This window comes from Schistocerca piceifrons, chromosome 2 (assembly GCF_021461385.2).
Source record: "Schistocerca piceifrons isolate TAMUIC-IGC-003096 chromosome 2, iqSchPice1.1, whole genome shotgun sequence".
NCBI lineage: Eukaryota > Metazoa > Arthropoda > Insecta > Orthoptera > Acrididae > Schistocerca > Schistocerca piceifrons.
The window spans coordinates 281958145-281975491 of NC_060139.1; the positions used below are offsets into that span (position 1 = coordinate 281958145).

General features: G+C 36.4%; 1 protein-coding gene across 1 annotated transcript in view; it reads left to right on the top strand.

The window, feature by feature from the left end:
- LOC124776641 (glycine-rich cell wall structural protein 1.0-like) overlaps positions 1–17347 on the top strand; it is a 60386-nt gene that overhangs the window by 16045 nt on the left and 26994 nt on the right. The window contains exons 4-5 of the mRNA XM_047251731.1: positions 8900–8982; positions 14160–14358. Of these exons, the coding sequence (XP_047107687.1) occupies positions 8900–8982; positions 14160–14358 (282 nt within the window). The remainder of the gene's footprint in view (positions 1–8899; positions 8983–14159; positions 14359–17347) is intronic.

Consider the following 17347-nt stretch of genomic DNA (forward strand, 5'->3'; position numbering starts at 1 on the left):
TTTCTGACACAACAGTCTTGAGTTGTATTTTGGGGGGGAGGGGGGTGAAGTCTCCACATGACCCATGTTTACATTTCATGATTTTGCTGTTTTCTCTTCATTCACAGCTCTCATGTCAAATGGAAAAAAACAAATTCTCTGCTTGGGAACCATCAAATTAATTAAAATAGTTCACATAATTACAGGAAACTAAAATGTTATTAGCTTGTTTTCTGATTTTATTTCTATATCATTGGCAGTCGAGCATTATTCATCTTGTGGAACAGTGCAGTTACTTTTGTTAGTTTGTTAAAGAAATTTTATTAATATTTTATGCAGAGGACGTCAGTTTATTTGAAGTAAAGTGTTTCATTCCACACTATTTGCTAGTTTCAACTGTTCGTGGAATTTCAACTGCACAGTTTCATCTTCTGGAATGTAAGGCATTAGGCTCTAATAAAGAACCAACAACATAATTCAGTACTGGTACCCCAAGAAAATTTGCATCCCAAAAACTACACTGAAAAGCTCAAATAAGTTGGGTGCTACTTCATTTTGAATCATTACACGAATGTGCACTTTGATCCAAATTGTGTATTTAGTATGGTTCACGAAATTCTATTGCTCTTGGAGTATCCTCTAATGTCCTGTTCATAATGTAAGATCCCTTGAAGCATATACATACAGATATACAGGTGTTCATTTCATGGCTAATAAGCAAGCAAATTTGGTCAGTTGTATTCAGTAAAATGTTTTGTTTCAAATATATTGACAGGTTTAGCAGAATTTTACATATCTGCGTTCCGTGAAACATAGTTTTTCAGTCACAAGACATGTTTCAACATCTGTGTGGTACCTCTTCGAGGCTTTGTTAGTTTATGTTTAAATCTTAAATTTGCAGAATGCCATTCTTCGATAATTGTAGACTTACAGCACCCAGTGTTTTATTGGTGTAACTCCCGACAAGGCTTTATATTTACTCCTGGAATAGAATATAAACTGCCAGTTATACAGTTTCTTGGCCTCACAAATAACATTAATTTTTACACAGTTTGGAAAAGTCATAAAAAACTTACTATTCTTAGTTCTGGTGTATAGAAACAACTTTAAATTTTTGCGAGAAATTTGTATTCCTTCTTAATAGGTTTTTGCAGTGGTATGTGGATGCTACATAACAGTATTGCGGAATACAAATTGAAAATTTCTATGTTAATTAAAATCATCACATAGCAAAGTAATTAAGAGTACTTTCAATTAGTTTTGAAATGAATTCTATGTTGAGGCCTGTTTTTATTTTGCATACCTTATCTGGATAGAATATGATAAAACAATTGCCCCAAGTTCAATAACTCTGCATGTCTCTTCTGAACAACATGCAGCAATGCCGCACATAATCCAGTGATGCACAACTACACATAAAATTCCAAAGAGAAATGTGATAAATGGCATATGGGTAGAGCAAACACTAAGCAAGGGCTTCTTACACCATTGTAGCAGTGCATGCGAAGTAACGCCTTTTTTCTGGCACTCTCTGAAATATTGCAAATGGTGGTTTCTTTTCACTCAAGATTAATTATGTTAAGTGTATGTATGATGAATCTCTTAAATCGCAGAACCTTTTGCTCTCATTTAAAACTGAATCTTTTGAGGACCAGCCGCTTAAAAATTTTGGAACCAGATGACCACGCATTTGTCATTACTTACAATTTTACTGGCACATTTGTGTGATGAGTCTAAGGGTAACACATGCAAAAAAAGACAAGTATGTGTGAAAGCTTTCCTTTTCTTGTAATTATACTATATCATTGTAAACCATTAACTTTTCCTATGCTTCAGAAACTAACATGCTGTGTTTGGTGTAACTAAAATTTATACTTTTGTAATATTAAAATATGGAGCATATGTGTTGCTGCTGATCAAAGATCTTTCAAAAACCCATGGTCACTCCGTCCCGGGTTTTGTTTCTTAAGTTATCGGAAGTCCTATGCCAGTGTATAAAACCTTAACCATTCAAATGACAAGTCTTTCAGTTCCAAGGGAAAGTATTGTCACTTTAACACGGAAACAGTGCGTTTTCATATGGGAAATCTGGTAATTTCTTTCTTGTCTGCATCCATTTAGCATGGTGTATCTTGTTTATACACTTTGGGTGTATTTACTGAGAACAGTATAGTTAGACTGTCATTTGACTCTTTGATTGTGGAATATTAAGTGTGTGCCTAGTATAAGATTCACTCAAGATTCTGCCCCAGGCAGAGGGACAACCCTCCCCTTCTTGAAGCCACTAACTGTGAAGGTCTTGCAGCTGAGCCTGGAGAGATTTCACCACAACTTTCATTACTTGAAGTTGTGAGGCCATGCCGCCGGGAATTATTACCCACTATGCATGCTCTTTGCTATCAGATCCTTAATTTCTTGGTTGGAGTGTTCCATGAAAACAAACCAACATTTTTCTTCTGTTAAGGATAGGGCCTGGTATTCTGTTCCAAATCACATCAAACCAATCTGGTGCCAGGTTATTTGTCGTCCATCCGTTTTCTTGGCATCTGAAGATAAGTCGTGCAGGCAGTTTTTCTTTTAGTGTTGTTTTCCTGTGAAGAATCAGATATTGTAGAAATTCTATCCGCCTGTTAGTGCACCCAAACTGTTACTCTGGCCTTCTCATTGCCAGAACTGTGTATGTTAATACTTTCAATGCACATGCCCTTCACATTGACCAAAATAAACAGGCTTCTGGTCACTGATGGCCTTACGGCGTAGCTGATAGTCATGATGTTTCTTTAGATTGGTTGTGATGCTAAATAGTTTTACATCGTATGCCGTGTGAAGTTGCTGAGTGCATTAAGTAATAATGTGAGCCCCACTCCCATCACACCAGACAGTACATGATTTGAATTCTGTGATTATGTATGAAGGTGTAGAAATTTCTCCACTGTCTTCATTCAGAATTTGCATCAATTATCAATACCTGCTGTTTACGATTCCTACAACACTGACAATAATAGCAAAGTGCTCCTTATAACTGAATCGGCATAAGTCTTGCAACTTTGAATTAAAACTAGCTAACTTAAAAAATCAGCATTGCTGTAGACCAGTGGCAGCTTTGGCATTGTTATTAAAGCTAGTGTTTCATTTGTTGTCATGGTGCAAGTTTTCTGAGAGATAATCCTTTGTTAGTGTCAGACTGTCCCTTGGGCTGAAGTCTAGATCAGAGAAACCACCACTCACACTAGTATGTGTCTAATGCTCACAGGTTAGCAAGATACAGTTTGTGGGTAGCCAATAGGATGATAATCTTACTTCGTATGTTTCACATATATACTGACATTAGCTGACACACAGTAATCTTTAAAAACTCTGCCTGTAACCTGTTACCAAAGCTGCATCTGTAACTGTGAGATGTCTATATTAAGATATTGTGAAAGATAAAAATGTTAACATCAACAGCAATAGTCTTATCTGTGAATGCAAGATGACCCTGTATTTTTCAAATTATGGAATTTGCGAAGAGCTTGCTTTACAATGGGGTAAACACTGTGTACAGTTTTTGGATACTTTGGCATTAGATTGTACTAAAATAATTGCTTCAGTTGAAGAGTGAGGATGATGGTATTGATAGCAGCAGAGAAGGGCCCAGATTTATAATCTTAGTAGCTCTTACACCATGTGACCTAAGCTTCATCTAGATCGCAAAATTGGTGCTATCTCTCTCTGACAACTAAATACTGAATTTATATAAATTTGTGCCTTGTTGAACATTTAAAGTAATAAGTCTCTTAAAAAAAATAATAAACCACAATGATGTAGACTTTGTGCCTAACTACAGGTTCTAGATTATTTTGTCTTTGTCTTACACTGGAAGGTAATTTGTAAGGTAAGGTTACTTGTCCTGTGTGTAGTGAAATTCTGAAGGATCATTTGTTCACGATGCCTCATTGTGTGTTTACAGCAATAGGTTACTTTTAAAGTCAGTGGTTATTGTAAACTGATAGACATTTGATGTGCCAAACTGATATGATGATTCTGATGACGAGACTGAGGTCACGTGTTTGGTATGTGTATTGCTGGTGTCGAAGTTCTTTTGGCACCAGTATTTCCTATTACTGAACACTGTGTCTCTGCTGTTAATGGCAATCTGATCAGTTATATATAAATTGGCAAAGCCCTGTAAATTTTCAACTTTGTGGAATAATTCATATCATGTCACCCTATTAAGTGAAAATGTGCCAGTGGAATTTGTCGTCTGTATGGTGTTGTAAGAAACAAAAAGAATGTATGCTACCATTATTCATGAGGTTTAGATCTAGTACATGCTTGGTAGCAAAATCATTGTATCATTGGATGAGATTCACTTTCTTCTTGGAGCAGTGGTAAAGCAGGCAAACCATGCAGCTTCACTTGTTTTCAAAATTCGGTTAAGTACTATAATGGTAGGATATGATGGAGTCATCAGCTTTTAGGGAACGTAGAGCTTGGAATTCTGCACAGGACTCTTTTCCTTCTGAGGGAGGGTGGTGAAGCACTGCTGGTGTGTGGAATTTGGTTTAGGTGCACTGATATCTGTACCATATGGACTCATGGTGAGGCCGACCTGCTAATATTCCTTGAATCTATGAATACCTTCTTCCAGTTAAATTGCACAGGGTCCTATTCTGAATCCTATATCACTTTCCTTGATGATGTTGATCTCGTCCTCAACTGAGGCCAGCTACACACTTCCATCCACACCAAACATATCAACAAATAACAATACTTACATTTTGACAGTTGCCATCCTTTACGTGTCAACCATTCCCTCCCATACAGCCTTGGCATCCAAAACGTATTTGTTCAGATGTAGACTCTTTACAGTAATACACCACCATTCTCACCACAGCCATCACTGCATGTAATTACCCAACCAGCCTAGTTAAAGAAGAAATTGCCTGGGTCATCACATCCAAACCTGGTACTGCTGATCCCTCCAAGAAACAACTTCGGAGCACACCATTGCTGACTCAGTGTTATCCTGGTCTGGAATGTGTTAATTAGCTACTTCGACAGGGCCATGAATTCCTAAAATCATGCCCTGAAATAAGATCTATTCTGTCCTAAATTTTTGCTCATCACACCTAAAATAGCTTCCTGCTGTCCTCCCAATCTCCACAAAATTCTTGTCAGACCCTATGCTGCTTCTGCAGCCATCTCCCTACCCTATAGCTCTTGCCCATGTGACCATCCATGCTGCAAGACTTGCCTTATCCATCCTCCTACCATCATCTCTAACAACCCTGTGACTGGCAAGACATATTATCAAGTGGAGAGCCACCTGCCGAAATGACATCTGTCATATACAAGCTGTTATGTAAACACTGTTTGGCCTTCTACATTGGCATGACTACCACAAAATTATCAATTAGGATGAATAGTCATAGGCAGAGGGTGTATACTAGCAACTCTCAATATCCTGTTGCAGAGCATGCTTTACAACATGACATTCCTGACCTTAGCATGTATTTCTCCACATATGCCATCTGGATTTTTGCCTCAGACACCAGTTTCTCAGAACTCAGCAGGAGGGAACTAGCACTACAACATGTCCTTGCCTCTCACCTTAATTTATGTTAATTTCATCCTTCTCAACATTTCTTCACTGTAACTACTCTTTGCTTCTCTCCATTTTAGTTTTCTACATCTTCCATTGTCTTTCCCGTGTATTTTTCCACCATTCCACTCCCACCACTGTTACATACAATGCACTTAGCTTTTCACCGTTACTAACACATGCATGATGTTCAAGCAGTAACCTCTGTCGGCATATTACATTGTCTTCCACATTTAAGCTTTCCAGTTTTCAAATCTTGTCAAATGCAGTCCACAACAATGTTTTTCCTTCTCATCCTGTATGGGAAGCCTCCCCTGACCTGCCGTTCTGGGTGACTTTCCCAAAATCTACCCCTTTTCTTAGGTCTCTAGAGTCCTTTTCCTTCACCCCTCTTCCTTCCCCCTTCAACCCTTTTGCCTGAAAGAGGAGCCACTGGCTCCAAAAGCTTGACCATTACAGCTGTGTGTGTGTGTGTGTGTGTGTGTGTGTGTGTGTGTGTGTGTGTGTGTGTGTGTGTGTGTGTTTTCTGCTGCCACGAGGTGAGTAGATACTTTATCGATCCCATTAAATAATTTTGTCAATAATTGTTTTCATGGTAACTATGCATGTGTTAATTTTAATTACTGGAAAAGTATTTTAAGCTGTCTTGACAGTTGCAAGTTTTTTGATGAATAAAACAGTCTTTTAGCAAAGTGTTTATCAGGCATTAGTCATACTATTGTTTCGGAAGCTCTAGTTTTTGAAATTTTTTTCCAGTTTGTGTGAATTGCAGCATTCTTTTAAGTAAATTGGTGTATTACGGTATCACCGGCAGGGCTGCAAAATGGTTTGTGTTGTATCTAACAGGAAACAAAGGGTGTCATTGTGAAATACCGGTGCAGTAAGCAGTCTGTCTTCATCTGCTTGGGAATTAATTAAATGTGGTGTTCCTCAACATTCCATCTTGGGTCTGTTGTTTTCTCATGTGTACATTAATGGTCTCTTGTCTTTTACATTGTCAGATGCTAAAGTTGTTTTGTTTGTGGATGATGCAAACATTGCAATAAGTAGCAAATAAAGTACAGATTTAGAAATAGCTGCTAATCAAATCCTCACTAACATTAATAAATGGTTTAAAGCTAATTCACTGTCATTAAACTTTGAAAATATCCATTACATGCAGTCCAGAACCTGTAAGAGATTTACTTCCAGCTTTTGTATAACACGTGAAGACGAGCAGTTTGAAGAGGCTGACAGTGTTAAATTTCTGGGATTACAACTCGATAATAAATTAAACTGGAAAGGGCATACCATAGAATTGCTGAAGAGCCTAAACAAGTCTGTATTTGTGGGGAGAATTGTCAGATGTAGAAGATAAAACAAAAAACTTGCATACTTTGCTTGCTTTCATTCTGTTGTCATATGTGATCATATTCCAGGGTAACTCATCTAACCAAGCAAAAGTTTTTAGCGTACAAAAGTGTCCAGTAATAATCATTTGTGATGGAAGTTCAAGAACATCATGTAGAAACCTTGCTTCTCAGTGTATTTATTCTTTAATGAAATTTGTTGTTCCCTTTCATGTACTTTACGGTTATGAATATTCTGATGTGTCCCTAATCGGGAAGACAAAGGGCAAACTCGTTCTCGAAATTAAATGAGATCATTTAACCTGAGGTTTTACTTACACAAAAATACTTTGCAGCAGTTAAAAGTAAGGTTCCTCAGTATCTGTGAAACCAACCAAAGGAAACTACCCAATGACTGATGTGCATGCTATTTCTAACAATTCGATTTTATGCTAAAGTAAGCTTCAGATGGCGGTTTGTGATCTGCTTATAACAGATGCAGAAACAGCTTGGAGAACCGTACACAAGATAACAGGCTGCATTGGCTCACTGAATAAACAACTTATCAACATGCTTATCAACATGCAGCATGATTTTTGTCAAATATTGAGTTTCCTGGTGTTGTAGTGCTATTTGATGCACCCATATCTCCCTCAAATCTCCTGGTGCCAAAAGTGGAAAGACATTTTGAAATAATCGTGGATGGTTCCATTAACTGTACAAGGAATGTGATGCTCAGCTAAATCAGTGTCTAATAATGTATATGAAGTGCCACATATGACATCAGAATGAGAATCTGCTTACCAAGAAATCCCAATAGCAACAGAAAATGAAGCTAATAGGACTCACATTGCAGAATTCAGTAAGTGTGTTTACATAAAAAGTTGGTCTTTTTCTTGTTGGCCATCGTAACTTTATTGGTTCTTTTGCATTCTGTTTTCTGTATTGGCGCAATGTGGTTTCCAGCAACAAACTCCTTTTTTATATGGGGAGAACTTTGAGGAGCACTCCTTTTTTTCTGCTTCCCTTTCCTCCATCTTTGTAACATGACACCTACAATGTAAGAGTAATGGTTCTGTTCGAAGCATAATAATCTTGTCAACAGCTGATTCTAGTGGTATTGCCAAGCATTCTTCAGTCTAATTTAGATCAGCCTGTGGATCCAAATTTAATGTTCTGCAACATAGCAGAGCCTTGGACGGAGTTAAATTTCTGAACTAATGTCAAAATCGCTGCATGGAGGTTGGTGTGTATACAGTCAGCCCTTAATGTTGAAATTGTTTTTTCCTCTACCACATAATTTTATTATAGGGGAGTGTAATAGAAAATTTAAGACACATGATTTTGTATTAGCCAGCCACAGAATAGCTCCTTAAAAAGAGAATAGTGTACTCTACCCATCTGCTCAACCGTAGGAAATAGCCACATAACCTTTCTTAGAATCCGTGGCCACATCATTGCTACTAATCTCAGGCCTTACAAAACTTTTAAAGTTATTCCCAATGTGGTATACAGCTGCGTGATGTTCTTTTTTATGAAATAGTCGACAGTGTCCTGGTTTGGTGTATGCATGCACACCTCTGTCCACCATACTTTGAGCTGTTGACCTCATAATGTAGAGTTAAATTTATTTTCAAATGCTGTAAAATGTTGCATCTGTTCGATCTTAATTATTATGCATATTTTGACATGTTACTTCGAAGATTGTAGTAAAACTGACAAGATGATTCAGATGACTGAGTAGATAGTTTCAGTACAAGGGTTGGTGTTCCGAAGTTCTTATGCCACTGATATTCCCTGGTATTGAATGTTGGCCCTGATTTTTGTTGGCAGTCTGGTCAATCTTTAGGACAGCAGCATATTCAAAAGTTAGTTGGTAAATATACTTTTTATTTGTAGATGAGACGATAGGTTTACCAAAAAAATCATGTTTAAGACATTGTCGTAACAGCTCAGTCACAAATTTTATAATGTTACATTGATCGTATGTTATAAATGGTTGTTTCAGGGGCAGAGGTGGTATGGGAACAAGAGGCCGTGGTGAATTTGGTTCTAGAGGTGGTGGTGATGGAAGAGGAACTTTTACAAGAGGTATGTATGGTGCTTCGACAATTCATTGTGACTGTTCACGTTTCCCCCCCCCCCCCCTAAATACACATTGCAGTTATTAGCGAAGATCTGACACTGTAGTATATTAGTATTAATGATCAGTAAACATTAAATTTAAAAAGCAAAAGAAATTGTGTAATGCAGTAAGTCACCTTAACATGTATGTTTCTTGTTTGAATTTGGTATTTTAAGAACCTACAGTAAAAGTAAATGTTGCCCAACAAACATTAACTGTTAAATGATTGCATAGATGAGCAGACGCCATTCAGTGTCTTATTAAGACTGTAGAATGTCATCTTACAAATAAACGTTGTCCCAGTAAAATACTTCGAAGGAACATTCGTTACGTGGGGAAGGGCAGAAGTTTTGATATGCAAGCAACTGTAGAGTTTTCGGCCACTGAAATGAACAATTTAAGAAAAAAAGTCAAATATGGATTTAAAAGTACGATTGGAGGTAAGGGGCTCATAAGAATGATTTCAGGCGGCTAATTGTATTGAGCTGTTATCATTTCATGATTTATTTGGTGGGCTTTGGGCCAGTAGTTTGGAAGTGTGGATATGTTCGTAACCCTTGCCCAATACTATTTTGAAACTATCCTCATCATCTTTCAGTTTATATCCATAATTTACTACCTTTATAAGTTTCTGTAGTTTAATCTGCAGTTCGTAAACAGGGAATGTCAGGCCACATCTGCCACTATAAATGTTCTGTAGATTGAAATCTGGTTTCCAAATCTCAAGTTTTAGCACTGTATTTTTCATTTGAAACATCCTGACGAGGTTTCTTCTATGTGTAAAATTTTCTTTCCTGTTTCTTAAACCAAATGCTGTCAGTGCTGAAACTGCTCAGTGTGAGTTTCTGCCAAGCTGTTTCCCTTTCTACCCTTTTTCGCCAGCCTGCTCAATTTTTTCTTCTGCTACCTACTTCCAGTCCCCATCGTAAGTAAATTTCACCCTTACCCGTATCTTTTCTTGTAAGTCATTGTACAGTGTAAAGTATTTTTGTATTCATATATGGAACCAGTGTACCACTGTAATTGGTGCTGGCTTTGTAACCTACCTTGGCTATGATGTGTTCACTGTGCTGTTCATAACCCATCACATCTCTACTTTCTTTTGTTTCATCAGAAATTCTGTTCTTTGTCACCTAATTCAACTAAATACCACTATATATAACTTCAACACAGCCATTCTCATATTCTGTAGACAATCAGATTTGTTTTTGCTGAAAACATTTGCCTCATTAGGCCCCACCCAGAGATCTGAATTCCTGATTATTTCATCCAAGAAGATTCGATCTGAATCTGACAGTAGAGGTGCATTTTTCTCTTGATTTCAGCTGACAACAGTACCAACATAATAATACCAAATTGATCCATGTCGAAAAGCCAGATCAGTTAGTGACACAATTATTAAAGAATCAGTAAAAAGCCATTAATAGCAAAGTTTTCTGAGATATTAAATTTGAAATGAAAGTAATCAAACCAAAGAGCTCTATTCATATTACAAAACTAAAGCTGTTTATTTACTATTTGAGGATATATTTCACCATCAAGACAGATAAATGAATAGTAAAGTGAAATAGTTGTTCAAAGGAACATAAGTAAGAGAGACATTGGATAACACAGGCTGTGGACGTATCGGAAACAGAATTTTATTGTCTTGTAACATACATGTAAAATCATTTAATGTACAGGAGGCTCGTCAAGCTAATAACTATAATGGATTGTATGTAGAACAAAACATTTACGAGACCTGTGAAATATCTGAATATATAAAGACACACACTATTAATTTTTATCCTGTTGAAATGGTCAGATCATCATTAAAAAATTCATCAATAGTATAATAGCATTTTTGTACAAGAGTGCTATGTAATTTTCTTTTTACTGAATCAGTCTGTCTTTTCAGAAAATTTGTCTTTTTTAACTGATTGTATATTTCCATCCCCATATATTGTGGGGTCTCCGCAAAAAGATTCTGCGTGTAGGATGCATGATACTTGCTTTGTTTGTAGTTTCATATATGTGCCGGATGTTATTTGAAGTAGACAATTGTGGATTAATATTTGTGAAAAGAATGATTTTGTATAAATACTGTGATGGAGCAGATGTTTAGGTCTTGTAATTGTCGCCGACAAGATTCTCGTGGCTTTGTGCTACACATGTTCTTTTTTCTGTAAAGGTAATATTCTTTGCAAATTGCTGGCATTTCCCCTGAAGACAATGCTGTATCTCAGTATTGCCTCAAAGTAGCTATGGTATACTACCTTTCTCGTGTCTATGGCAGTGACATTGGCTAAGATTGACATAGCAAATGTCGGGCTGTTCAATTTATTTTTTAAATAGTCTACATGTGAAGACGATTACAGATTTCTGTCCAACTGCAGTCCTGAGAATGTAACACATTCTGCTTTGTTTAGTTCCAGACTCTTGCACATAATTTGAATATCATTTATTTTGGACTATTTTATCTTTAAATGCATAAGCTGTGGTTTTTAAATTAGTTTTAGGCCATTTAAATGGAACCACACATCTAGATTTTCTAGAGTTCGACGTTTTCTGGAATTTCTTGTGCATTTTTATTTTTTGTTGCTACCGATGTGTCATCAGGGAATAAAACTGGTATTTATGTAAAAAAAAAAAAATTGGGCCTTGAATTGGTCCTTGTAGTACCTCCTTGAGATAGTTCTCCATTTCGAGTAGTATTTTCCTTTGATGTTATGACTACCCTTTACTGTCTCTTTGTCAAATATGACTTTGGAAGCCAAAATTTTTAGATTTTAAGTTTGTGACAAATTGTGGATGTGTATTGCAATGATCATAATGCTGTTACTAAGTATATTTAATGATAAAGACCAGATACGAAAATGTTCAGAACTAATAAGTTTGTCAGAATTGACTGTTAAAGCTCTAACTTAATGGAAGTTAGGCAGTAAATTGTATTAATATAATTGAAAAAATATGTTGGGGTTGTCAGCAAATAAGTGGTTCGAAACTTCTATAGTGTAAGCAATTACAGTTCCTCAGTCATTGTCAGTTTTCTGTAGGTGTTCTGTCATTTGTTAAGTTTGGCAGTGTGAGCTGAACTCACATCAGTATGCTCCTACAATGTATTGTTAACTTAAATCTTATGCTTCTGCCAAAATACGTTCTTGCACATCTGTGTACTGCTAAATTCTAAATTACTGGATCATTCATTAAAGGTGCCGTAAATATTATGAGATGACATTAATACATCACTTCTAAAGTAAGGCAGTGGTTATAATACATTGATATGATACTTAATTTGCTTTTGGCAAACTGACATGATGATTCTGATGACGAGACTGAGATCACTTGTTTGGTATGTGTATTGCTGGTGTCAAAGTTCTTTTGGCACCAGTATTTGCTATTACTGAACATTGTGTCTCTGATGTCAATGGCAATCTGATCAGTCACATGCAGAGCTCCTCCTAAGTCTCCCGACTAATCAAGAATTTCAGTCTTTTATTTTTGTTCCAAATTTCATTAGTAATACAGTGGGTCACTTCTCATGTCTCATCTACTTCGTATAAAATGTTTTCCAATAAATCTACTCAGTTTTCAAAATTACTGACAACTTCCAAAAATTTCCCGTACCTAATTAAGAAACGATAATTTTGTGTTATTTGAGGAAAACTTAAATGCAGAAAGATTGTGCAAGGGATCAAAGAATTGGAGTAACTTATTGTATGGCACAGAAAGTGAAAATTCGAGCAGCACAATGAGAAGTAGACTGTTGGCTGTTAACACTTTGCCAACCGGCAACACCACAGTGGTGTCGTGCGTGAAATAGCGGCCAATGGCTGGCGACACCACAGTGGTGTCGTGAGCATAGTATCGCGCAGTGGCCGGTGATAGCACTTCAGTATCTTTTCATTCTGTTTGTGTTTTGTTTAGGTAACAAGTTACACACGTCAACAAGTTTTTTGTTTTTATAAGTACTTGTGCACTTTCATCATGGCAGACGAAAGAGACGATATGATTATTTATGATGAATGCACGGACGTCTTGTCTGACATTCCGGACGACTTGGCTGATTGGGAAGAAGACATTGGATATAAAAAAGTGAGAGATGCAGAAATGTCGGAAGATAGTGAAAGACATCCAAGAAGAATTCTGCAAATGCTATGGTTGCCAACTGATTCGGGTGAATCAGATGAAGGACAGACTGATCTACTGAGGACCAATAATAAAATTGAAGGATCTCTGGGTCCGCACACATTTCCCAAAGATACAGAGTCATGTTGGTATCGTAGAATTATATATTAGGAACAATCTATATATTAGCAATGAAACCAATAAGTTTTACAGTCAAAATTACAGTAGAAGGAAACTGGATAAAAAAAGGCCCAATTTGTTGACGTTACGGGACTCGAATTTAGAAAAGATTTGGGCTTGCTACCCTTATGGGAATAAAAAAAAAAGCAAGGATCGATAATTACTGGTAAACGAATCCGTTGATACACACACTGATATTTCGCAAAACGATTTCCCACAACCGATTCAGACAAATATTACCATTTTTACATTTTTCCAACAACAGTAAACCGGATAATACCGACTGGCTTTTCAAAGTACAATTCGCAAATCATTATTTTTCCAAAAAATTTAAAGAAACGTTTAATCTGAGTCAAAACATCTCAATTGATGAAGAAATGATCTGTGGCGTGGACAGAAATATGGCATATTCATTTGGATGCTGTGTGATTAGAGTACGGGATAAATTTCCTCATTCAAGGTGCTAGACAACCTTTAGCAAAAACAGTGATGGAACTAATGACACCTTCTTACGGAAAGTGGCATCACCTATACATGGATAATTATTATAACAGTGTAGAACTTGCAGAGAAGTTACTTGAAAAGAAAATTCGAGTTTGTGGAACGATATGAAAAGACAGAAGATTTCCGTAAAAGTTAAAGTGCGCGAAAGTCAGTATGTTTGAAGCTTGTCGTCAACAGAAATGTGACAACATTGTGCCAATCTGCTGCTCAGTGCCTCCTCTGTTATGCATAGCAAGCTATCCTAACTCATGTTGTTATTCCATCCCAGCTTTTACTTTGTTAGATGAAAAGTTGTACATGCTTTGCTACATGTATTAAATGGATTGACCTGAAATAATTATCCTCTTTCTAGGAAGAGGTAGAGGAATGGACCGCGGTGGAAGAGGACGTGGTGGCTTTGATAGGGGTGATAGAGGTGGGAGAGGAGGTGGTGACAGGTATGGTGGACCTCCAGGTAAGAGAGGAGGTATGAGCCAAGGAGGCCCAACACCAAAGCGTGGCAGATTTGATGGAGGTCCAGGGGCTAATGGATACATGACACATCCTCCAAGGTAAGAAAATTTTAGTTAACTTGTCAGATGGAGTTTGTGCACTGAAGAGTCCTGAAACATTCTTGGCTATATTTAAGAATGTCATGGTATCAAGACTACCACTATGCAATTTTGTATGCGCTGTACCACAAATTTTAATGAGTGAAAACGTTTATATGTCTTGGGCTGTATAGTTTGTCAGTATTTGGATCATTAATAGTGGTTATGCCAGAAATATAGAACTGAAACCTTTGAATTTGAATTGGAGTCACTTACGAGCACTGCTAGTGGAGGATGAAGATTGATGCAACAACTAAGCATTTGAGATGCTGTGCAAATGAAGTTTTTGTTTGTGTTGAGCAAACTGTTTTAGTTCCATCCCTTGTAACGAGTATGGAAATATTGCTGCTAGTCTGTGGTTTTAAGTAATAGTGGCATTATAGTATCGGTTGATTTTACTGCAGGTAAATAGTACCATTCCAGTAACTAGTTTGGTTAATTGGTGCTTTTAAGTTTTATCCTTCCCAGCATGGATGCAGATGTTAGTAAAAATGAATTGTTTGATGTTCATAACAGAGCAGCAGTGGAATACATTCAACAGAGAAAACATGTCCTTATAGTTTTAAGTTTGCTATTCACACAAAATGACTTTCTAAGCAACTTCTTGAACAGATTGTTGACCTATGTAGTTTAGAGGTTACTATATTGCCAGGGAGACATCACTAAAATTAAAAATAGGTACATAACAGTCAATCGAGCACTCGGGTATGAAATTAACTTGTTAATGTAGCTGGAATACAAATTATTAGACTGTCCAATAATATTAAGAACTAATTTGCAGCAACTAGTATTCAGAGTTATATCTTGTAGTTAATTTTTTGTTAACACTAAAATAAACCAACAGTGCACAGTGAAACTTAACATTGGCTTTGAGAAGTTTTGGAGATAATGCTAGTAGTATAACGTTGATAATTGAAATTATGCTTCCATATTGGTAATTTTAACAAATCACCAGTAGAAATCTCAGATTTGAGGTTTCATGTTACATCTTTGTCTTTACAGATTTCTGGTAGATATTTTCCTGGAGTGTTTCAGCTATAATGTTTGTATTATTTTAGCACTGTGTGGTTATAGCAGTAAAAAAGATAATGCGAATTATTTTATTACTCATTGTAATGTAATGCTAGAGACCTCTCCAGAGTAGATAGTGTGTCTTAATATTTCAGCTGCTCAAAACATTTCCCTTATACTTCCTTGATCCGGACTTGATACTGGGAAAATCCGTAATGTGTATTAAGTTCTAATTCAATACATGTTGTGAATTATCTGTCAAATAAAAGCTTTCACTATTGTTACATTTTGTAAATTTCCATAAAATATGTGGAACAAATTATTTGTCGCTGTGTGATTGTTCATGATCTAATTTCAACTGTGGACAGCATGCTGAACTAGTGTTCCATTTCAGTTCACCAATATTTTGTAAACACATAGAAAGGTTAGAGTTCTGGAGAAATTTAGAGTAGTTACATTCCAGTTTTCAAGTTAAGTGTGTTACTTGACAAATTGAATTTAGATATTTTTGATATGTAGGGACAGGAGAATTTCACTAAAATATAATGGAAATTTTTTTTTTCAGCAAAGTAATGTGAAATTTGTGTTTGTTACAAAATACCGAAACTAGTTTTTTCCCGAATAAAAATGTAATAAACCTGGTAACAAAAAGTTTTTTTATATTTGTAATTGATAGTTGTTCAATGTTGAAATTGCTTTTTGCTTTAATTTTCCCTTCAGGCTGAGGTTCATGTATTTGTATAATCTTTAAGTAACAATTCCATTTCTCATGTAACCAAGTATGAAACAGGGTCAAAAATAGCACTGAAATCGTAAAAGATATGACACCAAATTGGACTGTAAACGCCTCTGGATTTGGTCAAAGGTTGCACAGAATTAAGCAGTAAAACTTATTTCTTCTTGTCCCTATTGATACCATATAAAGCCAAATGGTGCATTCAAGTAAGAGATCAGAAGACTGGTGAATTGAAATAACCATGGTAACAAACAAACTAATCTACAGAACAACACAGTTGGTGAAACTATATGGATAGACCTTAAATAGCGTGGTGGCAATATTCAGTTAATTTTACTTAAAGGTTACATGTTCTAAGGTGTGAAACATATAACAGATTTTCATGGCTTTGCTGTGCTGAGGTAAAGCTAACACCAAGAATGTCCCAAAAAATTGGCTATGGCCATATATTTATCAGATCCACAGAAGAAGGAATAAATATGTAAAAAGTTAACAGAAATAATTGCATTTGAGCAAATGCAATGTAATGTTGATATAGAAAAGTATGCTTTGCATTGTGTTCCTGTTACTGAAAGTGAGAGAGAACTAGCAGTTTTAGTTACTGTTTCTGTGGCCCCAGTTACAAGTATCAGTGTGAACGTATTGTGTGTAAATGTTAATACCATTTGTTTAAGGAAAATACTGCCATCTCAGTAACAGCAGTGAGGCATAGTTGCTAATGAAAATTTGTCAGATCTTGACCTTGCAGAGTAAGTTATTTAGACTTCAAATGACAGACTGCTGTCTGTAAACTTTTTCTTGAGTGCTCATTTCCCTAAACCTGAGTAAGGAGATGTTGAAGACTTGATAACAAGTAGTTTGTCATTGGTCACAGTCTAATTTATAAATGCAGTAGCTATTAATGCTTTTTATTGGCTATTTGTATTAAAGTTAAATCAGTACTAGTTGACGGTCCATTCCAAGTACCGAATGCTGAAAAATAGTTGGTTATGCAGTTAGATCAGAAACTTCGCAGGTGCTTCATCTGACAAGGGAACCTCCCCATCGCACCCCCCTCAGATTTAGCTATAAATTGACGCAGTGGATAGGCCTTGAAAAACTGAACATAGATCAATCGAGAAAACAGGAAGAAGTTGTGTGGAACTATGAAAAAATAAGCAAAATATACAAACTGAGTAGTCCATGTGCAAGATAGGCAACATA